Raw genomic sequence first — 27,245 nt, 5'->3', positions numbered from 1 at the left:
TATAAAAAAAAAACAGAAAGTGCTTCCAGAGATACTTCAAAAAATTATATACCCAAGGGCCGCAAGATGAGGTTGAGATTAAACAATTTTTGGAAAAAAATGGACTAACAAAATTGTCACAAGAAAATAGATCAATCCTGAACAGCAAAATAACACGACAAGAGATTGAACAAGCCATTCAGAACATGCAACTGGGCAAATCTCCAGGGCCAGATGGGCTTACCTCCAAGTATTATAAGACATTAAAAGACTATTTGATACAACCATTGATGGAGGTAAGCAATGAAATTATGGAGGGGAAGAGGGCGCTGGAATCGTGGAAGGAAGCTTTCATCACATTGATACCAAAATTGGAAACCGAAAAGACACAACTCAAGAACTATCGTCCCATCTCCCTTTTAAATGTGGATTACAAAATATTTGCAGAAGTTTTGGCAAGTAGATTTTAAAAAGTTCTAAATGAAGTAATTCATAAAGACCAGGCAGGCTTTCTCCCAGGCAGACACATGTTTGCTAATACAAGGAACATTATTGACATTTTGGAACTTTTGCAAACAGACATAAACACAAAAGCAGTGTTAATCTTTATAGATGCGGAGAAGGCCTTTGATAATATCTCTTGGAAATTTATGAAGGGAAATTTAAAAGAAATGGGAGTGGGACGGGGTTTTGAGAATGGGATTGATGCAATATACTCAGAACAAAAGGCCAAATTGATAGTTAACAATGTGGTTACAGAAGAGTTCAAAATTGAAAAAGGAACACGACAAGGCTGCCCGATTTCCCCTTTGTTATTTATTTCGGTTCTGGAGGTGCTCTTGAATAGGATCAGAGGGGACCGGTTGGTGGAAGGGATTCAGGTCGGAGCGAAACAATATAAACTTAAAGCCTTTGCAGATGACCTAGTTTTGACCCTGCAGGAGCCAGAATCTAGTACAAAAAGAGTATTACAATTGATTCAAGACTTTGGTCGGGTGGCGGGATTTAAATTAAACAAACAGAAAACTAAGGTGTTGGGAAAAAATCTGACAGATACAGAGTCAGAACGGTTTCAGAGAGAGACAGAACTAACTGTGGTTAAAAAAGTAAAGTACCTAGGGGTAAACATAACAGCAAAAAATCTGAGTCTATTTAAGGATAATTATGAAAAATGTTGGTCTGAAATCAAAAGAGACTTGGACAGTTGGACAAAATTAAAACTTTCTTTGCTAGGCCGAATTGCTGCTATTGAGATGAATGTATTGCCAAAAATGTTGTTTTTGTTTCAAACACTACAGATTGTGGACAAGACGGAGTGCTTCCGGAAGTGGCAGAGAGATATCTCTAAATTTGTCTGGCAGGGCAAAAAGCCCAGAATCAAGTTTAAGATATTAACTGATGCGAAAGAAAGAGGGGGCTTTGCCCTGCCAGACCTAAAGTTGTACTATGAAGCCGCAGCTTTCTGCTGGCTAAAAGACTGGCTACTTCTCGAAGACACTGACGTACTGGATCTGGAAGGTTTTAACAATGCTTTTGGTTGGCATGCATACTTATGGTATGACAAGGTTAAGATCAATAAGGCCTTTAAGAACCATATTGTCAGGAAAGCAGTGTTTAATGTCTGGACAAAATACAAAGACTTATTGGAAAACAAAACCCCAAGGTGGCTTTCACCTCTGGAAGCTAAGGCCCGAAAAAGACCCAATATGGAGGCCAAATGGCCAAAATATTGGGAAATATTAGAAAAAGATGGAGACAATTGGAAATTGCAGAGTTTGGAGAAAATGAAGGATAAAGTGCGAGACTGGTTACACTACGCTCAGATTAAAGAAGTTTTTAAAAATGACAAAAAGCTAGGGTTCCAGGTGGAGAAATCGAAGTTGGAAACAGAACTGTTAGAACCTAAGACTAAGGTACTTTCAAGAATGTATAACTTGCTGTTAAAATGGAACACACAAGATGAAATGGTTAAATCGGCTATGATAAAGTGGGCACAGGATATTGGGCATAACATTATGTTTGAGGACTGGGAAAGGTTGTGGACCATTGGGCTGAACTTCACTGCATGTAATGCTTTGAAGGAAAATGTAATGAAAATGATATATAGATGGTACATGACCCCAGTTAAACTTGCCAAGATATACTATTTGTCTGATAATAAATGTTGGAAATGTAAAGAAAATGAAGGTACATTCTTTCACCTCTGGTGGACCTGCCCTAGGGTGAAGGCCTTCTGGGAAATGATATATAATGAGCTGAAAAAGGTATTTAAGTATACCTTCACCAAGAAACCAGAGGCCTTCCTTCTGGGTATTGTCGGCCAGAAGGTGTTAAAGAAGGACCGAACATTTTTTATGTATGCAACAACGGCAGCAAGGATACTCATCGCTAAGAACTGGAAAACTCAAGATCTACCCACACTGGAAGAGTGGCAGATGCAACTGATGGACTACATGGAACTGGCCGAGATGACTGGCAGAATCCGAGACCTGGGAGAGGAGAGGGTTGAAGAAGACTGGAAGAAATTTAAGATTTATTTAAAAAAACATTGTAATTTGGTTGAATGTTAAGAAAGGATGCTAGATCATAAATAATTGTGCACCACTAAACTAGATGGAATTAAGATGACAAGTAAGTTGAGGAAAAATTATAAACCTATTGGAGAATTAACAGATTAGAGTTAAATGAATGTGACACAAGATTGTAAACAAGATGATAAATTGCAGGCAAGAATTGACAATGATGCAAGTGGGAGCGGAAGATGTGAGGGAGTCCAAAGAAGTTACGAAAGTATGTTATGATATATGTTATACTGTTTTTTATCTTTGCATTTATGTTTAAAAACTTTAATAAAATATATATTTATTTAAATATATATATATATATATATATATATATATATATATATATATATATATATATTTGCTTTCGTAGATTTTCACGGGTACAGGAATGCAGGTTTTGGTGTCCTCGGGTGTCTTCCCGTGTAAAAGTTGGGGTGTCTAGGCGACGTTTCGACGAGGTCTCACTCGTCATCTTCAGGCTGGTGCTTTCGGCTTCTTGTTACTGGAACAGAGCAGGATCTCAGTGTTTGAGTTCCTATAAATACTGTAGAGGGGGTGTGGTGTATAGCCTCCAATGTTCTGGGCAGAGAGGAAGTTCCCAGGCTAGTGTGCCTTTTCTTCTTTTGTTCCTTAATTACTTGAGAGATATCTTGAGTGATTTCTTGAGTGATATCCTGAGTACCACTTAGGTGGGTCATTAGGTGTGGATTAGTTGTTAAAGTCTTTGTGTCTTGACCTCTTGAACTTTGTGAAGAGTTTTCCTGAGAAGATGGCTGTACTGTACTTAGTTGTGCTCTGGCTTGGCTTCGTGTATAGGGGCGAGCTGTGGTTTTGTGGCTTGTGTCAGCCAGATCTGTGTAGGGATTGCAGGGGGGTGCAGCATCCGGAGGTGCCACCATGGATTGGCTACTGGATGGTGTCTGTAATTCATCTGTGGAGAGGGTCTGGGTTTGGGTCTGGTGTGGTTGATTGGTGTTGGCGTTCTGTGTGCCTCTGGATCTGGTGTCAGTTTTTGTGGGGAGGGCTAATTTCCAGATGTCTGGCAAGCGGGATGTGTCGTCACGCTTGTTCATGTTGTGAGGGTGTTTCTCTATCTCGATGGCTTCCATGAATATTCTCTTGTGGTGATGTTCCGTGTTAAAGAGCAATTTGGAATCTGCAAAATTAATTTCGTGTCCTGTTTCTTTCATGTGTTGGAAAAGAGAGGAAGTTTTTTCTTCTTTTTTGACGGCATTCTTGTGTTCTGCGATACGTGCATTTATTCGTCTGTTTGTTTGTCCAATGTACGTGGCTGGGCAGACTTTGCAGGGTATTTCATAGATCCCTTGGTTTTCCAACTGGATTTTATCCTTGGGGTTTCTGAGGATATTGGCTATTTTTTGGTTGGTGCAAAAGGCTGTTTTGATATTGTGTTTATGGAGGATTTTGCTAATTTTATCTGTAGTGCCCTTGATATAAGGAAGGAGGGCCATGCCATTGTTTTCTTCTGTGTCTTGGTTTTTGGGGGGTGTTTCCTTTTGGATTAGCTTCGTAATCCTGTTTTGCTGGTATCCATTGGCAATTAACACGTTTGAGAGATTCTGTAACTCAGTTGTCAAGTGGTCTTTGTCAGCCAGGCGTTTGGTTCTGGAGATGAGAGTCTTGGCTACGGAGTTTATTTGTGCAGGGTGGTGGTGTGATTGTGCATGTAAGTAGCGGTTGGTGTGTGTTTTTTTCCGGTAGATAGTGTGTCCTAGGGAGCCATCAGGTTTTTTGTAGATTAGGACGTCAAGGAAGGGAAGTTGGTTGTTGGCTTCTATTTCCATAGTGAATTGTACAAAAACTGACACCAGATCCAGATCCAGATCCAGATCCAGAGGCACACAGAACGCCAACACCAATCAACCACACCAGACCCAAACCCAGACCCTCTCCACAGATGAATTACAGACACCATCCAGTAGCCAATCCATGGTGGCACCTCCGGATGCTGCACCCCCCTGCAATCCCTACACAGATCTGGCTGACACAAGCCACAAAACCACAGCTCGCCCCTATACACGAAGCCAAGCCAGAGCACAACTAAGTACAGTACAGCCATCTTCTCAGGAAAACTCTTCACAAAGTTCAAGAGGTCAAGACACAAAGACTTTAACAACTAATCCACACCTAATGACCCACCTAAGTGGTACTCAGGATATCACTCAAGAAATCACTCAAGATATCTCTCAAGTAATTAAGGAACAAAAGAAGAAAAGGCACACTAGCCTGGGAACTTCCTCTCTGCCCAGAACATTGGAGGCTATACACCACACCCCCTCTACAGTATTTATAGGAACTCAAACACTGAGATCCTGCTCTGTTCCAGTAACAAGAAGCCGAAAGCACCAGCCTGAAGATGACGAGTGAGACCTCGTCGAAACGTCGCCTAGACACCCCAACTTTTACACGGGAAGACACCCGAGGACACCAAAACCTGCATATATATATATATATATATATATTTGCAGTGAGCCTGTGCATGAGAGTGAGTGTGTGGCCACCTTGTATATTTTTCCTGTTACAGGAAAATGCTTCCTGTTGTTATTACACAGCAGCAGCATCACTGCGTGAGAGAGATAGAACAATATTGTGTGAGCTCCACAATCAAGGCCAGCAGGACATAGCAGACTTCGCATGGTAAACCTAATGTCGTCTGGGTTGAGGGAGCAATGACTGTACCCTCTCTCTCATTTTCAGTTATGGCTGCTCCCATAGCAGCCATGTTGTATTATGCCATGCTCCCCGGGTAGCAATTTTGTGACTGGATCCCACAGCACGTTCTTGATATTCAAATGTGCCTACTGTTCCAAAAATATTGGTGACCCGTAGTATTACTTTTTACTATTGCTGCTGAAGACTAATGTGGCTACCCCTCTAGAAATGTAATGTTTATTGTAATCATGTACACACTTCTCATGACACAGCAAAAGAGAGTTTCCATCATGTATACACTGAAAGCAATGTTGGGATACTGCCAGGGAGATAAAGCCCACCATGGCCCCCACGTCACCTCCAGACGATCCATCGATCTCCCGTAGATACAGTATCAGCAATTAGCGACACGAGCTCCAGAAAATAGCTTGCCACATTCCAGAGCTGATGCACGCTCTATCAGCAGAATTCGCACAGCGAAAGATGCACGCAGGAGAGCATTATTTAGAAGTTTATTCAGCGTTGGTCAGAACAAAGGAAAAAACATGACTGCCTGTTTGCGTGTTCAGGCACAGAGAGAGAACGAAAGCAATAACACAACAGAAACATCCTGTGAACAGGAAATACGCAGGCTGTGACACAAACATCCTGCTCCCTTTTAAGGTGGAACGGAAATATCCTAACAAGCAGCATCTTAAAAGCAGAGACATCACCTTGCCAACAAAGGCCCATATACCGGTAGTTAAAGCTATGGTTTTCCCTGTAGTGATGTATGGAAGTGAGAGCTGGACTGTAAAGAAGGCTGATCACCGAAGAATTGATGCTTTTGAATTATGGTGCTGGAGGAGACTCTTGAGAGTCCCATGGACTGCAAAAAGATCAAACCTATCCATTCTGAAGGAAATCAGCCCTGAGTGCTCACTGGAAGGACAGATCCTGAAGCTGAGGCTCCAATACTTTGGCCACCTCATGAGAAGAGAAGACTCCCTAGAAAAGACCCTGATGTTTGGAAAGATGGAGGGCACAAGGAGAAGGGGACGACAGAGGATGAGATGGTTGGACAGTGTTCTTGAAGCTACCAGCATGAGTTTGACCAAACTGCGGGAGGCAGTAGAAGACAGGAGTGCCTGGCGTGCTCTGGTCCATGGGGTCACGAAGAGTGGGACACAACTAAATGACTAAACAACAACAAATACAGTGGTACCTCGGGTTAAGTACTTAATTCGTTCCGGAGGTCCATTCTTAACCTGAAACTGTTCTTAACCTGAAGCACCACTTTACTAATGGGGCCTCCTGCCACCAGAGCACGATTTCTGTTCTCATCCTGAAGCAAAGTTCTTAACCCAAGGTACTATTTCTGGGTTAGCGGAGTCAGTAACCTGAAGCGTATATAACCTGAAGCGTATGTAACCCAAGGTACCACTTTACACTGAAAGAGAGAGAGATTTAATCCTTCAGTGACTTCTCTCTCAGTTGAGGGCTTTTTCGCTTTACTTTGGTGCATTTGTAGTATTTGTAGTATTTTACCACATGGTGGCACTATGTTACTAAAGAGAACACATGTGAGCTAAAGAAAAAAAAATTGAAGCCTCTCATACTCCTTAGAGGAATTGAAGTGATCCAAGGATTTATTAAATGCAACCAAACTGTTTTCGTGCCTTCTGTCTTAAAATTTTACAATGTTATTTTTTGAATCTTATCTGCCATTTTGATTCCACTTAGAAAGTATTTTGTGTTAAGTGATATATGCCCAGTGCCTGCTAGAAGCTAACTACCCTAGGATTGCCAAGTATTTTTCTATTCTATGGCATCATAATTTGGCACTAGTTGCAAAGGTGTGTAAAACGGACTGTTTGCAGTATTTGCTCTCCTATCCTATTGTGAAAACAGTTGTTTTGTGAACTTCTTCAAATGTATGTGGGGTAATCCAGTAGAAGAAGAAAACACCTCCACTTCCTGACTCATACAGTCATTCTTTGGGTTCCACTCACTTGTGTGAAGAAATACAAGAGGGGCAGGACAAATCCTGTGTACACTCAGACCAAGGACCAGCTGACAGAGGTGTGTTTCATCAATTAAATCAAATCAGCAATCATAGTTGGAAAAGAAAGTCTTCCCATGAACATCTGCCTCACCACTGTCTAACAGGACACTAGACTAGATGGAGCTTTGGCTTAATGTAGTTGGGCCAATGTACACGGGATTTGACCTGCCTTTCTCGTTTTTCCTCACATGAGTGGAAGCCAAAGAGGGTCAACACAAGTGAGGAAGTGGGGGTGCTTCTTCTTCCACTAGATAACCCCACATACATTTGAAGAAGTTCAAAAAGTGATGTTTTTAATGTAGCCACCTTCTTAGGTCAAGATCAGATGTTCCTAACACGATGATATATAGGATGTCACACAAAGTGGGCTTAGGGTTTCTGCTATTTATACTCTTAAACCTTCCAGACCCTTGATTTTTTATTTTTTATTTTTTGGGGGGTGGAATTCAGTCACATACTGGCAAATTCAGGTTCCACAAGTAAAGCTGCTTTGGTGTTTGTTTCTTGTGAAACAAACCAGCTCCCCCCCCCCCCACGCACACACCCATTGTACTTTTTGCAATAAAGGAAAGTGATGAGAAAATGCACTGCAAAGTTTGAGGTAACATTTGCTTCATATAACCTACCCACAAACTTTATGCAAGCAAGTCAAGATGAATGCTCTATAAACAGGTTCTCTGGAAGCATCCTTAGTTGTTCTAGTAACTTTCTGGCACAGACGCTAAACATTTCCCTTTCAAATCTCGTAACATTTATTTTACTGTAGTGTGAATCATTTCTCCTTCGTGTAAAAGCAGGCTAGGGAAAGGCAGAAGGTACTGTTAATCATTCCAAAGCATGTCCTGATGGCAAAATGAAAAGATCTGCAAAACAGGTTGATGAAGAGAGCATGATCATCAAGAATTGCTTTCAGCCTGCAGTTCTTGCCATCACCAGAAGATGGCAAGAAGTTCATAACTATTATAGTCATTGCTGACCAAGCGATGCTTCATGCTTGCTGAACAACAGCTGTCTAATCTGTTTTTGCTGCAGGTATGCATGATTGAGAAGGCCGGTCTTTTACACACAGGTGATGGTTTCCTAATCATATAGCAATGCATAACTGGTAGTCACAATTTCATAATTTGGCTTCAGTGTGGGATTTTGCGATGAGCTTTCCCAAAACAAGTTAATTGTGGTGATTCCTGGAAGATGGTGAATATATATGCTGGGCTGATTTGTTTTGCTAAGATAATAATACCCAGTCACGCAATACCATTTATCAAGTTACAAAATACATAAATGTCAAGCGCTTTGGTATGCAGAAGTGATGCAAATGATTTCTGTGTGCTTGCAGCTTGGTTGATGTTATTATAGGGGGAATAACATGGCATAATGAAACGTCACTGGGAGAAACAGCATAAAAGAATAAATCTGTCATACTGGAGAAGAGGAGGAAGATGTCAAGGAAAGAGGGAAACTTAGTACACGGTTATGTCAAAGTCAGTTAGCTCAGTTGTAACCATGGTGCTGATAACACCAATGTAAAGCATTTTGATCCCCTTTTGGGCCACCTGCATTTTCCTGCATTGCAGGGGTTGGGCTAGATGACCCTTGGGTCCCTTCCAACTCCACAATTCTATCTTTCTAACACTGGTTAATTTTCATGTAATATTTCCCCCCTCCCATGTAATGAAGGAGAGGTAGAAGGAAACTGTTTAACTGTGTGATTTGGTTCAATTGGCTGCTTCAGAAATGGGCTAGTGATGGACTTTGTGGGGTGCAGGCCCCTGTCCCTTCCATCAAGGACACAGCATCACTTTGGAGCTGAAAACACCCAGTTTACCTGATGCTTCTCTTCTTGATTAGGCAAATGACTTGAAGCCAGTCACCAGCCCAGATACATATGAACCAGACATAGTCAACAGATGGAAAGGAGGACCCTACTGATAGATTTATCTTGATGGTCTTTTCGTCTTTAGTCTTCATTTGTGTAAAATGGGTACAAAACCAAGCCCTCCTCAACAGTGGTGATGATATTCTGGCTTACAGCAGAGCTTTCTTCACATCTTCCTTACAGAGAGAATTCAGTGTGCTACAAGACTCTATGTTGGCTTTGTGGCAAGAGATTAACAGGGCTGCTTCTTTGGAAACTTCTCCTCTGGTCAGGTGGAAGTAATATCTGCCCTCCTCATTATCTGCATAGAAGGATCAAACTGAAAGAAACAGCCACGTGTCCTATTTTCTGCTTGAGCAGCATTCTGTTCATCTCCCCCCCCCCCCCTTACAGGGATATGGAGTTGATGAGCACGCAGCCCTACAGGCTCGATGGGAAGAGGCATCCAAAGAAACAATCAAAAGAACAACAAAGCCATGCCCTAAGTGTCATGTTCCAGTGGAAAAGGATGGTAAGTTTATTGATCAGTATTCAATACTGATCAATACAGCTCGGGGGAGGGACGTCAGGCCCAGGGGCGAAATGTTGCACAAAAGCCTTTCTATTATTAGGCCCTTGGCCTCTCCCTGGACCCTCTGTCCCAAGCCACACCCTCAAGCATAGTAAATTCTAAATATTATATACCCATTATTTTTATTTTTTGTCATCCATCCACTTTTGCCTATGAACTCATTTGCAATTTCTTACTTTTGGTTTTGGTTTTTCTTCTAGGTGGATGCATGCATATGAAGTGTCCTCGGCCTCAGTGCAGATTTGAGTGGTGTTGGAACTGTAGCCTAGAGTGGAACAGGACTTGCATGGGCGATCATTGGTTTGACTGATCATCAAACAACACTGCAAAAAACAGTACATATGACAATATGCTGGTACTTGAGAATGTAGACCCACAAGCACAGCTCCTTCTACCAGGGTCAAATCCTGAACTCCTTGCTCAGGGAGTGAATTCCTCATTAGCCCCAGATTAAGGAATTCACTTAATAAAAACACCTATTTATTTGCTCAGATATGTAGGTAAATGAACAATTGTTTGTTCAGATGGCCCTTATGCTTCCTAAATTCATGATGACACGTAAAATTTAGAGGGCTCATGCTTTCATTTGTTCTGGTACATTACCCCTTGTTCCACCAACACCCCCTAGTGATGTTCCTCCTTTGGGGAAATGGGTAGTGTTACCAGTGTCAGTTTATCTCTTTAATGGGTTTGTTCTTTGATCTAAGACTGGATCACATTAAGTATTTTATTGGCCACATTTGATAAAGACATGCCTTATGGGGAACTGTTTAGCATGATTTCCTATAACATCTGCATTTTCAGCATATGCTATGATAAGTCACCTAATACTGTGTATTAATTCCACTTTCATACACTATGTTTCCATGTCAACATCTATTAAAGACATGTGGCATTGATAATTTCCACCTCAGGTGTTCTGCTTGGCAAACCGTAGTTAGACATACAGTGTTACATGAGCAATATTTGGAATTGTAATTCATTTTCTGACAGGCCTCCATGGAAGTTAAGCACATGTTTTAAAACATTGTGTTTTAAACATGTTGCATGTGCAGTCAAAATCCACTGTTGCTATCTTGCTCATCGAATGCTCTTTTTTTAATCTGACAGAGGCATCTGCTAATAAAGGAGGTGGGCAAATTATTTCCTACAAATTCCCTTCTCTGCTGCAGCCCCCTGTGTCCCAGGGGATTGTGGGACCTTCCGGAATAGTATGGAAGGTGACATGAGGTCTGCAGCGGGAAAGGGCCCCCCTCTTAGGTTAGCAGACACCTCTGCTGGATCACAAGCCATCCTATGGGCAGCACAGCACCTCTCAAATGGATCTGGGCAGATACTCCATAAATATGTGCTACAACTGCCAAGAACAACTTAGTGGTTGCTTTAATCAAGGATCAGTGCTTTTAAGTTACCAAAGTCTGAGTTTGTTTAGGCACAGTTTGGCTGATCCAAGAAGGAATTTGATGCCTGCTGGATACTATGTGTTGGTGATGAATGATGCCTAACAATTCAAGAGTGGAACAAGACAGGATGGCAACAGACCCATGTCTTCATATATAGACTGCCACCGACTAGCTGCCAAGCAGGATGGGGGTGATTAAGAAAAGTGACAGGCAGAAGGGGAGTTCCTAGCCATTCCTCTACCTGTTGTTTTCCAGACCATGACTCCTTCCCAAACCTCAGTTTCCTCCCTAGTTGGACTTATTTCAAGTCTTGGACCCCAGTTAGGGGAGGGAAGTTTGGGAAAGGCAGGTTCAAAAAGATTAAATGTGGAAATTAGCAAGCGCTTCTCCATCAGGTTAATGTGTTAACATGAATAGCTTCACACTGGCAAAGTCTGACAAATGGAAGCCACTCTTTCAAGAAATTGACTTATTAGGTGTCTAAAATTATGACTGCCAAAAAACAAAGAAAAGAATGGGAAAGGATTAGGGAATAAGCTTTTGTACATGTCATTATCAGAGCCCAACAGTACCTCTTCCTCATATCAGCGAATCTACTTTTCACAGAAATAAGATGCACAATCAAAGAAGTTTGCTCTCATGCTGAATCAAATCAATTCTCTTTGTGATGTCTGGCTGAATAAATTCAGGATAAGCATCAAAAGCAAATAATAAAGTTCATATGTTTACTTTTCCAGGTGTTCTCTGAACATGTTATTACATCACTTTTTCAATCTCTACAGGCTGGATTCTGTTTAAGTACTCCGTATTCTTAAGGCCCGTTCAACAGATGCAAGGAGAATACACAGAGTGAATACTGTAAAATGTAGTAAGTGTTTGAACTGCTTCCTTTGGGATGTGATGCTCCATTGAACTAAGAACAGAAAATGTGTAAAGTCTATAGCAAACATAGCAAGAGATATGTCCAAGTACATATGCATGGCACTACACTCTAAGAGCTTCTTGTTGGACTACTAGAAAAGGTGCCCAACATTAAAGTGCTTCTTGATTACTTAGATCCTGAAACTTTTGTATTTATGCAGATGATGTGGGTAATCTTTAACATGTTAGTCTTGTTTAGATCATTGGTCTTGAACAAATGATGATGATCATATGAATACCTGCATCCTTTTCGGATCTGTAATCAGCTGCTCTGTAGTTCCACAATTCAGACGTGGACACAGTACAATTTGGTCTTAATAATTATTGGTCTGCTCTCTACAACATCTAATGTCTTTGTTTCATTTAACCAAGCCTACCTTCATTGCATTTATTGCAAGCCATTTATTGCAGACTTCCACTTGGACTACAGAAATAGGAGTGTTACCAAGGAACAAATGGATTCTCCTTTGAAAAAAATTGCAAGGCCTAGATTTTTCATTCATATATCATATAGAGGTCAACATCCATCCAACCTACTCTAGATTACAGATGTCCACAGTCTTCCCCTGTGCTTTAGCCCATGCACAAAGCCTCTTGCAATGGCATCTGTTCTATAATGCCAAAAAGTACTTCAGTGAGGTAGAGAATTCTACATACATAGATGCTATGATAGTGGCAGAGCGGCATGCATGATGCTATGATAGTGGCAGAGACTATATTTGCTCATGTGCTGCATGGCGTATGCAGATCAGTCTTCCAACCCTGGAGAGGAATTTGCCAGATCCTAGCAAATCTGTTTTCTATTCTGATTCAGCCCTGCTGTGTGTGAAAATGGGCGCATCCATCATTTATCATTCAGTGATTTGCATCAAAACAAATGATTTACCTCAGTTGTTTGAAGTGAGGCGAGGGATAGGGAAGCATTGTCTGAGTGCTGGATTTGTTTTGGCTATTTCCCACATGCAAGTTTTCCATTTTTTATTTTTACCCTACTCTTTGGCTGCAAGAGGCTCGCAGAACAGCTACAATTTGCAACACAAAAGGCATTGGGGAGGGAGAAGGGAAAGAAATATACTCAGGCACTAATTCTTAGTTACAAAGTTCTTATAATCACCAGCTGAAATGGAAACAGTAGAAGATGAGAAGGAAACAAACGTTGCTGATTTTCCAAGTAAAGGTGGAGTAGCCCTGCTTCCCTTTTCTCCCTCTGCTGTAGTATGATAGAAGGACAACCACCAGTTAATTGAAGGAGGAGCATGATGGAACTGGCATCTCAGCAGGAATGGATGAATCTTTTTCTGAGTTTCTCATTCTTCCAGTCTTCAGTTTGCCATATGACTGCAATATTTCCCCAAGAACAAATATCCTCATAGTGTGCATTTCTCCTAATATGTGTATTTTAATACCATTTTGCTACCCATACACATTTTTGCAAGCCATACAATGCTTGCAAAAATGAATGTAACCAACTTTTTGTACACTTTTTGTTTGGCAAACAGCTCCACAAAATTCATGTTTAAGTTTGTGTACAGTTTCAAAAAGTGCAAGTTAGGTAAGTTTGCAGAAATATGTGAACGAAACCAAATTTCTCCCCCATCCCTACTTCTCAGTAGATTAATAGTAGGTGGCCCTGCTTCTCTTTTCTGCCTGCTGCGGCCTGCTGAACATGTATCTGCCATTGAGCCCAATGTAGACTAATGTAGAAAAATCCTTATCCTAATTTCCAATATTTTGATATTGGCATTGGAGTTTTAAGCAATTCAAGGACAGGAGTGATGCCCTAAAATAGGGTGGCATTTCTCCACATATAGCAACTGCAGTAGGATGGTGTTGCTGCTGTCTTTCATAATTTTGTTGTGTAATCTTTTTCACTTCCTCAAACTTTTTTCTCTGCAGAAAGAGAAAGTTAACACACTTTGAAAATTGCTAGAAATTCTAACTCCCGCACTTCCAATATTTCCAAATGCTTGTGTCGTAAGAGTCCAAATTTAGGAGCACATATTTCATGCAAAAACTACATTTGCAGTCCAGTGCCAAGACATTTTTGAGTGAAGAGATGTTAACAGCTGAGTGAATGTGGCAATCACTCACATTTTATTTTTAGATTCAGCCTGCTAGGAACTGAATCATTAAAGAGGGAAGTGAAACATTTTGTAATATCCATTTTTCTTTTAAATTAATTCCTACTAATGGTGGGACCAGACACATAAATACAGGACATTGTTTGTGTTGTAGTGTCACAATAGGAAGAAGGTTGCATCTTTTCACTTGGCTTGCCTATATACATGTTTACCATCCTGGCCCTTCATCTTGAGACTAGTGGGCTTCAGTCACAAAGCTATGCATTATGAGTAAACAGGTTGAACACTAGGTTCGAGTTGTTTTTGCTAAAAACAACTTCAGGAGAAGGGAAATTGGAGCTGGGAAGCAGCAGAGAGAAGGTGCTTAATCCTTTCACCACACACAGATAATCTGCTCCAAAGCACCCTCAGATGGTTACACACACAAACATGTCACACGAACACACATTTTGAACTCTGCATACATAAAACAGTTTGGGAGGGAATCTGTTTAGAGCTTATAAATGGCAGGCAGGGGAAGAGTTAAGTACCTTCTCTTCTCCCCCAATCCCCTCACTGCTCTGCTTCAAATTCTCTCTTCCTAAAGCTGCTTTTCAAAAAAGAAAAAAAAGGCCAGCACTGGGGACTCTCACATTCATGTTTGCATATATGGTAATGTGTAGTCAGTGCCTCTGTTGTCAGCGCTTCAAAAACCTGCAAAATTTATTTAACCAAATAGGTCAGTGGGGCGGGGAAAAGGATATTACACCAATATTACACTAACATAAATTAAGAGAAAAATTTCTTCCTTAATATTGTGATCTCTGACTGGTTTTCTAATTGCAGCTTACTTTAAAGTTTTATAACAGTTAGTGAATTCCAGTGATTAATTTCTTCATTCCAACACAGATTATGGTGAGTATATTGAACCCTGAAGAAACCAACACAGCCAACTTTCAATAATCATTGATGTTTTTAAATTGAATTAGTCCTTGGTGTAATGCGAACCCTACAACAACAAGGGAAATATACAATACAGTATTTAATTCTTGTAAATTTGGGCACAAGGCCGATTAAGGTGTGGCTGGGTAAAATATGCAGCCTAGTCAAAACCTCCAGTTTTTCAAGGCTTGTGCTTCTACACCCCAGTGACACTTACTCTGGCCTGAGTGGTAGCAAAAAGAGAATGAAGGTGCCATTTCCTGCAGCACATTACAGAGGGGGATAGCTGTCCTTCTAATGTCAAGGTATCTACCTCTGACATTCTTTCAGGTGTTAGCTCCCTCCATTTTCTCTTCAGGGGGAAGAGTATGTTGTGACAAGTATTGATTGATTTCTTCTACATTTGTATCCTACTCTTCCTTCAAGATGGTTATGATTGAGCAAGATCAGGTAGATTAGAGAGGATGGGGTAGAGGTATATGTCTCTCATTAGGAAACAGACTTCAACTTTTACATTTTAGTTAGCAATACTCTACTAACCGTTTTGGACAGTATTTGATTATGTTCCATTTAAATGCTACAGTAAGGGATATGCTCCCAACTCTTAACACTTCAACCTCTCATTGTTTCCTATAGCAACAGCATATATTCATCTCTGGTATTGATGCTTAGAGTAAATGCAGCCTTGGAAAAATATATTGGGCCCAATAGTCTGGAATATTCTTATGTGCTGAATTTTGGGTATAAGGCAGAATGAGAATGATGCATGCATATATGATGTGTGTTAAAGGGGAAAGTAAAGTCAACATTTGCAGCTTAGTCCTAGTCCTAGTCCAAAGTGTTGAAAGTGGGTCAAAGAACAGACAATTACATACATTAACCATAGTTATAATGCATTACAATACAAAAATGAATCAATTCAACACCTACAGGTCATTTAAAACACACCAAAAGTTTCAGGGAATATAAAATAATGCCCATAGTTCAATGAACAATACCCAGTACCAATAATATATATATTATACCCACAATAAGAGAATCACATGAAGTTTTACTACTTCTTTTATTTAAAAAATAATTATTACAAATCCCAGGCAATTTGCTTACTTGCTTGCTTGTCTGTGTGCAAAAATAGGAAATGAGATCAAAATAAATGTATGTACCAACTTATTCTAGAAGCTCGTCTGCTATAAACACTTTTTATTTCTACAAGTGCATCACCATGACAATAGCATTCATCCTCTATTACAACTTACATGAAGCCCTGCTCAAGTCCCAGTGTGAGAGTCCGAGATGTGAGTCATATATAAAAGGTCTCTGGAGAACATCCAGGATAAAATCTTTCACCCTACTGAAACCAATAGAATCTTCCCTTTGGCAATGAGGCACAGATCCTTATCTTTTAATATCAACACAATGAGAATATATGACAAGCATAAAATAAAGTTAATGTTCATCCTTAATTTCTGTCATTCAACAGCAACATTAGTCAGTCAGACTTTTCATCATCTTCTATGTAAGTAAACTTTTACATTCTGTAACCAAGCATGGTTATTTGATTCTTCACAATGGTCTCCTTCTGTGTCTCACTTTAAGAGCTAAAATTAGTTGGCTGTTAGACTCTTTTTTTTCTGGGGCAGAATTATGGAGGGGATACTACTGAGGCTTATAAAAAGCCAATAGGAAGGGCTGCCAGATCAAGGAGTGCATTGATCCAGACATGGGGAAAGCATGGGAAATGTCAGGGGTGCAGAAGTTTATTAGGCCTCCGAGTGCTGCTAAACCAATGATGCCATTGGTGTGTGCCAGTGGCTAGAGACATCTGGACCATCTGTTGCCCACATGATGTACACTTAGCTGTTGCTGCTGCCCCCCATCTCCAGCATACTTCAAGGATTGGGGAAAGGCAGGGGAGGGCCCAGTCCCTGCAATGCAGGTATCTAAATGCTGATATACTTGTGCTGTAACTTATTTAAGCCAGTGCTTATGTCTAGAGAGGGCTGTAGGCATATTCAGAAACAGATGGACCCTGTGACAGATTCTGGCAGCTCCTTCTGAAAATCTGCTGCAAAATCTGTCTGCCTGGGCCCCAACATAATGCTGTAGTCTTGTTTTGGCTAACGTTTGATGACATAGAAAGGAAGCAGATACGAAGCTGTCTTTATGAGTGCATAAGAACTTTGCTGGAGCAGGTGAAAGGCCCATTGAGTCCCACATCTTGTGCTCCGATTGGCCAACCAGAAGCCTATGGGAAGCTGGCAAGGAGGACCTGAGTGGAACAGTGCTCTCCCTACTTGTGATTCTGTATGTTATCTATAAGTATGCTTCAGTGCAATTTTACACTTTTTTTGCATTCTGCCTTGCGATGTTTATGTGTATAAAGGTAAAGGTACCCCTGCCTGTACAGGCTAGTCGTGACCAACTCTAGGGTTGTGTGCTCATCTCACTTAAGAGGCCGGGAGCCGGCGCCGTCCGAAGACACTTCCGGGTCACGTGGCCAGCGTGATGAAGCTGCACTGGTGAGCCAGCACCCGTGCCGCACACGGAAACACCGTTTACCTTCCCACTATAAAGCGGTACCTATTTATCTACTTGTACTTAGGGGTGCTTTCGAACTGCTAGGTGGGCAGGAGCTGGGACCGAACAACGGGAGCTCACCCCGCTGCGGGGATTCGAACCGCCGACCTTACAATCAACAAGTCCTAGGCACTGAGGTTTTACCCACAGCGCCACCCGCGTCCCGTTTATGTGTATAGTATAACAATAAAACAAATACATTAGACCATTGATTAGTCCCCATAGTTCAGTTGCTTCCCCGACTAGCAGCAGCTCGCTAAGATTTCATAGGGGGGGCGTCTTTCCAGAGCCCTTCCTGGAGATGCCAACGATTGAACCTGGGACCTTCTGCATGCGAAGGAAGGACCCTGTCACTGAGCCTTTTATACAGCGTCCCTTGATTCCTGCAATGCAATTGTTCTATATGCAGCAAATGAGAAGGGGAGATAACAATCATTGTTATTGCCAGAGGGCATAGATACGAGAGATTCTGGCTTTGGGCCATTGTGAAAATAAGTTTTAAAGACTTCCTCAAAGTATTAAGCCTTAGGCAGAAAGTGTGTTCAGAATGTTTCATTCTTAGAAGCAAACATTTGCAAGGAGCTGGAATAGAAGAGGAAGTCAGGAACGCTTGCACATCTTTAACGGTGGCTTGCTGTATATGGTTATCTGCCATTAGCTAAAAAGCACAGTCATGACATGTCATAATACTGATCCTGTGCATGCAAAGGGAAATGTTATCCACGACCTGTAAAATACTGCACAGGAAATGATGACCTAGGTATCGTAATCTTATCAGCTATCTTTTGGGATTGATCTGTTTGTGTGAGAGTTCAGCATGTAAAGTAAAAGTAAACTATTTGCAGATCATATGGCTTGGATCATAAATTTCATTCTGTAAACAAAAGAAGAGTTCACATTCACAGATCAGAGCTCTCCCATCTTCCTTCTCCCTCTACTGCCCCCTTAAAATCTCCTTCCTCTTCTTTTACTGCTGCAGACTACAGGGCACTTGGGAATGGTGTGGGGTCTGCAAAGTAGGGAAGAGTTGATAGCTGCTTGTTCCCTGCATAAAAATGGAGGAGCAACTCTAGGCTAATGATTCTAGTGGCACTTGAAGCAGGGGTTAAGGACCATACCTAAGCAGTTTGAGTACACCAAGAGGTTTTTGTTTTTTTAAATTCAGTACATTAAATTTACCAATCAGATTACAAAGGGACAAATGAGGCCCAAAGATAAAGCAATACGAGAGAGACAGAGAGAAGATTATTCATAGTACTAGAATTACTAGTAGATGTGTCACAGTATTATTCATAGTATTGTTGTGAGTTTTTGGGGGGTGGGTTAGGCTGTATTCCTGAGTCGCTTCTCATTCCTAGATCCAGCAAGGATTCAACTGTTGGAATAGCCAGACCAGCTTCTTGGTGAGCTAATAGCCCCTAAGTATGAGTGGTTAGGGGAACAAAGGAAATGGCTTTGTTCCAGAGAGCAAATGGGTGGGTCCTGTCCCTCATCTGGCCGGTAATGAGAAACCATATATCCTAAAGACGCCACAGTCTCCACTGTCCCTCATTACAAGGAAACATGCACCCTGGGTAAGTTCCTGGAACCCCTGGAATCTCACACAATTTGGAGACTGGGATGGTATACAACAGCGTTAACATCCTGCTTGATGAAGAGTCGTAGAAAATGTGAAAGCTTGCTCACTAATTTTGATTTCTAACCACTAGGTAATGCTGACCAATCTGGTCCTTAATCTCTGTGTTCTTTGTTTTTGTTCTGTGGTGTACAAAGGATCTGAGTGTTACAGTTAAGGCCAAACTGCCTGTGGTTTTTAAAAACTTGACCCACAAGTGAACATCCCACTATCACACAGGGTTATCTTGGCTATCCAAACCTTTCAGCAGCCTTTCCCAACCCTCCAGCTGTTTTGGACTACAACTCCCGTCAACTCCAGCCAGTGCACTTGTGCTGATGGCACCAATAGTCCACAACAGGTTTGGAGAGGCTGCCTTACAACTCCACCAGCAGCATGGGCAAAAATGAGACCAGACCATGGGCAAAAATGAGACCCCACTGAGCATGTGCACTTCCCCCTCCCTTTTCTGCATTTAAAAGGCCAGTCATCCTAACAGTTGCTATGGCACCCCAGTTCAGCTTTTGATGAACTGCAGTTCATTCACATCCAATGTTACTATATTAATCCATGAAGCATTCTGGCATAAAGGCTTAATGATGATGGCAGTATCCACAGAGAGAGGCTGTAAAATGCATATAGTAATGCAGGTGATTCTCCCTTCTGTAAACTTCTGAGAATGAAAATGAGGGTGGTGATAAATGGTTTATTTGAAAGGATAACCTTGCCTCCACCCACTTCCTTCCTTGCTTAAGATGTGTACCCATATAAAACTAATACTACTACTTAGATTAACTATTTACGATAATCTAAATCTGAGTACATAGATAATTCTAGCCTAGCTTAACACAACCTGATTGTGCTCGGAAAGGTAGGGGAAGGAAAAATACTAAAGGACAGCTGGAGTGAGGAAGGAAGAGGAAGGTCTGTATGGAGAAGTGTTGTAAAAGAAATAAAATTTAAACATTTCATTTTTTTATTTTATTTGAAAATCACATCCGCCTTGAAAGATAAAAGATACACTGGATGTTTGCTTCACATCACTCCTGAGAGTCCACCATTAGCACTCTGGTCATTTGCCCTTTCAGATGGCTCAACTGATAAAGTGTATAGGTTCTGCAATTAATAGAAACTATTAACTATCTTGTAATCATTACTGGTTTGGTTTTACACAGTTTTAAAGTAACACATTACCATGCAATACCAAAAGAGACATATGTTTTAATATAATTTTATACAATTATTTATTAATTCCATCCTAACCTCCTTTCAATGAGTTTAGGATAGAGTACAGTGGTACCTCGCATTACATACCATCCTCCTTACAAACGCTTCAGGTAACAGAGCTCCGCTAACCTGGAAGTAGGTGCTCCTGGTAGTGAACTTTGCCCTGGGATGCGAGCAGAAGTCATGTGCCGGTGGCACGGCGGCAGCAGGAGGCCCCATTAGTGAAAGCAGGCCTGAGGTTAAGAATGGTTTTGGGTTAAGAACGGACCTCCAGAACGAATTAAGTTCGTAACCGGAGGTACCACTGTATATCATTCTATTCTGCCCATACTTTCACAACACCTCTGAGAAGTAGGCTAGACTGAGTGATGCAGTAACTGGCTCAAGGTTCCTTCCTACCTGAGGAATTTAATCTGGCAATCAGATGGTCGGTGGGTAGGTATATATAATGTGGCAGCAAATCAAGTGTGTTGGACATGAGTCTAGTCTTCATATTATCTGGTTGCTTAGTACTGGCTTTGACACTGGGTTAATTTTACTTAAATTAGGGGGAAAGGCCATATGAGCCGTAGCAAGAATATAGATTTCTATCTTCTGATAGTGGCCAGGCGTATTATTACTCAGGGAGGTTCACAAACAGGATATTATGATGATGGTGATATTGATCCCATTAATCCCCAGCATCGGCTAGGCAGAAGCATCTTTGAAAACTCTGGCTATTCTTTCAGCTGCTATAGCTAGTAGTCATGGTATATTTATCTGGCAGGCATTCATCTTTTTAATGTCTTTTTTTGCTAGAGGCCATTACAATATCCTGTGGTGATGGAGTGCTGCCCAATTATCCAGTTTAAAAAGAAGTCCTTCCTTTTGCTTGTTTTCAATCTGCTGGTTGTCAATTTCATTATATGTTCCTGGGCTTTTGCATTTTGAGAATAAATAAATTGGGTTGGATCCGTGTGAAGAGCTTCCTGTTCTCCCAGGCTTTTTAATTACAATCTATGGAGTGCTTCTGTTTTGACATCAAGTTCACCCTTGCTGTGTTTTATCCTGGTTTTAGTTGTTCTGATTTTTTTTTTACAGAGCTTTTTCCTTTAAGAGGTTTTTAAAGGGTTTTTTATTGTGAATTGTATTGTGTATTTTACTGTCTATGTAAACTGGCCAGATTTTTTGTGGGGGGGGGGGAGGATATAAACAATGGCAAGAAGAAGAATCTAGTTTTCCCCATTATGCATCAAGTATGCTCATTGCAATAAATAGGACAAATGGCTATTATTCCATGCAGCTACCTTTATTTCTGAGCCCCAACTGTTTGATAATAGTTCACTCAAAGCCTGTACAACTTCTGTCCACCAAGCCTAACTCATCTTTATGGCCACATCTGGCCAGGTTTCCAGCACCCCACTGTCTGAGTGGTCTCAAGGGGCATTGGCATGGGCATAGCCAATGGCGGGCTGGGGGGGCAAGGGGCAGCTAGTTCCACAAATATTATTGAAAAACATTGAAAGTTCTCAATTATCTGAGCTTCTGCCCCCTCAGCAATGTCCTATTCACCCCAATAACAAAAATCCTGGCTATGCCCATGGGTGTTGGTAATGTCACTGAAGCCTATGATGTCAACAAACCATTTACTAACCAGCTGTGAAGCTGTACCCATCTCTTAAAAGTGGGTTCCTTGCATTTTGATCAGCAATATGCCTAATAAGAAAGGTGAAATACACCTAAATATAATACAAATTCATGTACAATCAAACTAAAGCTTAAACAGTTAAACCTAAACAATTAGTTGCTAACTAGACATTCTTAAGATTTATTATTATATAAAAAGCAGATATAAATGTTAATGGATGAGGTTTACCAGATCCGTTATTTTGAAATTGCTATGTATTGTATCGGAGAAAGACTCTAAAACAGAAAATTTACAGTATTGATTATTTTACAAAATATTTTTGCTGTTTTCAGTACACTGAAACTTCCAATGACTGCTTCCAATGGCTCCATGTAGGTATTACATAGAATTTGGGATAAGATATTTCCAAGTAAACGTACATTGGATTGGGCTGCATCTGGAGTCCAGAGCCAAAAGCTTCCACGCACCAGCTAGCACCTTTAGCTCTCTAAAAGTAATCAGACACCTTTGTCATTCTGAGTAATGGTAACACACTAAATCTCTTTTCCTTTTTTATTTCGAACATTTGTACTGCACTTTTTGGCCAAAAGGGCTCCCAGAGTGCTTTGCATACAAACGAAATAAGAAAGTCCCTACCCAAAGGCTTATAATCTTGAAAGAAAAATTACATGACACACAAGGGAAGAGTGATGCAGAGGGATGGGGAAATCAAAACTATATCACAGATTTCTAAACAGTGTACCAGGTAGCACAGTTCCAGGGGCATGGCGTGTCTGATGCAGCTGGGCTTCCAGCAAAGCTGATATAATGAGCCCCGTCGCTTCCTTTGTCTCTCCCTCTGAGGCAGCCTAATGGAGTGGCTGCTCCCAGGTGAGGGGAGAGGAGGCCTGATGGAGCTGACCTCTCACAGCTGTTGATGAACCTTCCAGGTGATGAATAATGATTTAATTTGGAGGCCACGCTCCTCTGGGCAGGACACGAGGCTCTTTCTGCAAGAGACGTGCGTGCAGAGGGGAAGGAAAAGATGCTCCACCAAGGAGACTGGCTTCTGCAACAGGTGAAAGCCAAGTGTGTATTTGGGGGGGGGGGGGTGCCTGTGTCAGTTTGGCGGGGCAGCCCCCTTTGGCGGGAAGCAGCCCCCTTTTTCCCTCTCTCCCTCTTTCTGCCGCTTTGCAAGGAGGAGCGTCAGCGAAGGAGCCTGTTTTCCTTTTGCGAAGGGACCCACCCCGAGGCGGAGCCTGCCTTCCTCTTTGCTCTCGCCCCGCGCCGCTGCCGAGGACTGCCTTGCGCCAGGTACGTGTCCCGGCAACTCTTCTTCGCAGCTTCCTTCTGGGGAAGGGGGAGGGGGGCAGCCCTGGTCCTCTCTGAGCGCAGAAGCGTCTCCAGTGGATGCAAGCTTAGGTCTCAGCAGGGAGAGGGTTTTGGGTGCTTTGGAGCCGGCCGTGTCCGTGGAAAGAGCTCGCTCGCATTAGTGGGATTTTCCTCCTGCTCTCCCGCGTCCGTATCTCCATTCATTGTGTGGGGCGGGGGGAGGCCGGGCAGCTGGAGGCAACGAGCATCTTCCCGCTACATGTTGGCTCCCTTGTGCTCCGTGCAGCATGCTCCGCTCCAGCTTCCCTTCTTCCCCGTTTCCATGGAAACACCAGACCAGACCATCGTCACCTTATAGACTTCAGAATGACACCCGGCAATGTCCCTTGTGTGTTTCGGATGGGTGCGTTTGTGTCAGGGTCGGACACGCGTTGGTTGCCTTCTCACGTTCGGCGAGGAGAAGGTCAGGGAGGGAACGAGGTTGCTCAGGAAACCAGACATTTGTGACATTCTATTGACCGCCGCTTTGCTGAAGTTGCTTTGCCATCCACCAACGGGAGGTGGTGGTTGTCTAAAATAATCCGCTTTGGCTGGTGATATGCAACAGGGTGCTCAAGGAGACGCAGCCTGTCTCTCCCCAGATGTCTCTCCCTAGATCTGTAATTGTGGGTTCAGCATTTTAGAGCCAAGGGTGGGAATTGCTGCTTGCCTGTGTCAAGTTGTCCCAGAATGGAGGAGTTTTTCCTGCCACTGTCAAGAATGTTTGCTAGTGCTGCTTCTAGGACTGGCACATCCAGCTCCCTAGAGACTGTGGTCTACTCCCCGTATAAAAAAACCCCGACAGAGATCTACCCATTGTCATTGGATGGAGAAGGAGGGTGCATGGGGTGGGTGGATTGCCCAGATTTGTTGAGCTTTTTTTTTTTTTTTGCAGAGGATTGCCCAGAGTTCTTCAGCTTTTATTTGTTAACATTTGGTAAACTTTATTTAATCCCACGATCAATAAAGGTCCCGCGATCTACCAGGGTCAGCCAGGGATCTACCTGTAGATCACAATCTGCTGCTTGGACATGCCTGTTCTAGGGTATTTTTGTTGCAAAACTTTGTGTTTTTGTGTGAACTGTTATTGATTACTGGTATTGGTGGCAAGATAACATAATGCATCATGTGATAATAAGGATTGTCTAAATTTAAGAATGAGTAAAATTCCTGTTCCTTTAGTTTAGGACTTTAACATTCTTGGGTTCTTTCTGTGAAATTATTCCCAAGGTTTAAAGGAGCGGAACAGAGCAGCTTCCATAGGGTTATTCAAGCTGCCCTTTGTGGCTCCTTTTGAACTTCAGAGGTTTTTGAACTCCAGAGATGCAATGCATCTTAATTTAAATCAGTGTAGTTAATGGAACATGCATAGCATCCTATGCAGAAGCCCCTCATAGTTATTAGCCCATTAACTTCAGTGGGCAGCTGTGACCAACTGCAAAGAGCCAGGCTGTACTCTAGCTCAGTGTTTCCCAACCTTGGGCCTCCAGCTGTTTTTGAACTACAACTCCCATCATCCCTGACTAGCAAGACCAGTGGCAAGGGATGATGGGAATTGTAGTCCAAAAACAGCTGGAGGCCCAAGGTTGGGAAACACTGCTCTAGCTCAGTGTTTCCCAACCTTGTGCCTCCAGCTGTTTTTGAACTACAACTCCCATCATCCCTGACTAGCAAGACCAGTGGCAAGGGATGATGGGAAATGTAGTCCAAAAACAGCTGGAGGCACAAGGTTGGGAAACACTGCTCTAGCTGAAGTTTGGCTATGCTACCTTAACAGACTAGAGAAATTTACTTAAAGGCAACTTTCAGGTCACAGCTGCACAGGTGTTTACTTTTAGGGAGGGCAACTGCATGCCTCAAATAATCTCTGCATTTCTCAAAGTACTGCACCTTCAGAATATGCTGGTTGTGGGCTGGTTGAACTGTAGACAGAATAGCTGCTGAGTTGGTAATGCAATCTGCTCTGTATAAGTTTGTTAAAAGCAATACTTCCTGTAGCTTTTGTTCAACACTGCTTTGATGTTAAACCAGGAAGTGCAGAAAGCAACCATGGAAACAATCTTAGTGTTCTGGGATAGATCTTTGTCCTATTTGACTTATACAGGAGAGCTTAGTGGATATTACATTTCCACCCTCCCCACCACTCGATGTCTGCAGTTCAGGGAGAAGGCCACAATGCCCTCAAGGCTTGTGTATGCACCTGGGGTAGTGAAATGGAATTGGTGCTAGTCCAAAAACATTTTGCTTCCTGGAGTCCAAATGGTACCGCAGCCCCCCACCCACAGAGGTATTGCTGCACCATTCAGACACCAACCAAGCCTTGCCTTTATCTTCTACCCCTGCCCCAGTGCCACCTGAAGCAAGTCTATTCAGTGTGATGCATGCCAGCACTGGCCTTGGTTGGAATACATTTTGACCTTGTTTGCATGTAGCACTAAACCATAGTTTAGCATATGAGAATGAGTTGCAATAAGCTGGGTAGTGCACTCCCTTTCTGTCTTTGGCATGGTTACAAGGAGCTTAGAAGCTTTTTCTGTTTTAGATTAACCACTGTTTGTGATTTTACTGAAACCAAGACAAGCTGTTTTGGTTAGTTTATGAATCTGATTTGTTTTTGTTAACCACAGTTTAGGGCTTTGAATGCAATGTTAAGCTGTATTTGAAGCCCTGCAACTTATGCAGGGCAGTGGTGGAGGGGAGGAGTCCTAAGATGAGGGTGAATATAAACACTGGTGGGGCAACAAAACATGAGGCATAAAGCAGCAGCTGTTAACACGAGAGAGGAGAGTCCCAGGCAGGAAATGAAGGGGAGACTACACAGACGATCATATGACCAAGACACATGAAAGAGACATGGAGTGAGCAAGTGGGTGAGTTTGGGAGAGTAATAGAAAAACGTCATGGAAGAATGTGAGCGAAGATGTGTGTATGCATGAGTGGAGGAAAGGATATGCAGGTGCAGGTGATACAGCAAACTGAGTGAAAGGGGCTTGTGCAGTGGAGACAGCGTTGCTGTGTAAGTGGGAGGAAGAAAATGGAATGGAGAGGCAATGAGCAGAGTGAAGCTGTAACCTGCAAAGGAGCTGCTGGCGTGGCAGATTGCCAGGCTCTTCATACAAGGTACAGCAAGGGAAGCCTTAGGGAATTAAGGCAGTAAGGACTAGGGGCTGGCTTCCCCAGAGGCGGGCAAAAGGAGCACTCTAGAGACATTTGGGGCTCTCAGGATGAGAAAAAAGGGAGTAAAAGAAAACTCTCACATCTCATCTAGAATGGAGGGGCAGCATGCAAGCCAGAAGTTTGCTAGCTCATTTCTGTAATGCTAAACCATAGCTAAACATGGCCAGAAAAAACATGTGGCTCTCCAGATGTTGTTGGACTCCACTCCAACCACTCTCATCCTTGACCACTGTTTATAATGGCTGGGGCTGATGGGAGTCGGAGGACTCCTGGTAGAGGGAGGCTGGTCCACACTGATGGACAATGGGTCGCCAGGGTTAAAGGCAGAGGTCTTTCACAATTCTCCCTGGAGATGCAGGAGATTCAGTGGGGGACCTTCTACACCTAAAGCTGGTGCTCTACTGAGCTATGGCTCTGACCTTGGTGAGTATCAAACATAGGAACCTGGCTAAAGGTTTCCTGAGGGGATGGAATAGAAGGAGGCCCTTCACTCAGTCCTCCCACCCTCACAGGCACACTTGGATGCAGGAGAGAGCCTTGTTGGTGGCTACTCCCAAACTTTGGTACTCCTTCCCTAGAGAAACTAGACTGGCTCCCTCCTTGTCCTTCTGCCAGCAGGTGAAGACCTTGTTTCAACAG

The 27,245-nt window shown here is 42.4% G+C and overlaps 1 protein-coding gene across 3 annotated transcripts in view; it reads left to right on the top strand.

The window, feature by feature from the left end:
• Window positions 1-11,843, top strand: part of PRKN (parkin RBR E3 ubiquitin protein ligase) — a 643,936-nt gene extending 632,093 nt beyond the window's left edge. For all 3 annotated transcript variants that reach the window (XM_081855184.1, XM_081855182.1, XM_081855183.1), the window contains 2 exons: window positions 9,530-9,647; window positions 9,908-11,843. In XM_081855184.1, coding sequence (XP_081711310.1) covers window positions 9,530-9,647; window positions 9,908-10,017 — 228 coding nt within the window. In that variant the 3' untranslated portion in view covers window positions 10,018-11,843. The remainder of the gene's footprint in view (window positions 1-9,529; window positions 9,648-9,907) is intronic.
• Window positions 11,844-27,245: the final 15,402 nt, after the last annotated feature.

Source organism: Podarcis erhardii (genome assembly GCF_964252035.2).
Source record: "Podarcis erhardii genome assembly, chromosome: 3".
NCBI classification, from domain to species: Eukaryota; Metazoa; Chordata; class Lepidosauria; order Squamata; family Lacertidae; genus Podarcis; species Podarcis erhardii.
Note: the sequence above shows the minus strand (reverse complement) of the source record. Positions and strands in the feature narration are given on the sequence as shown.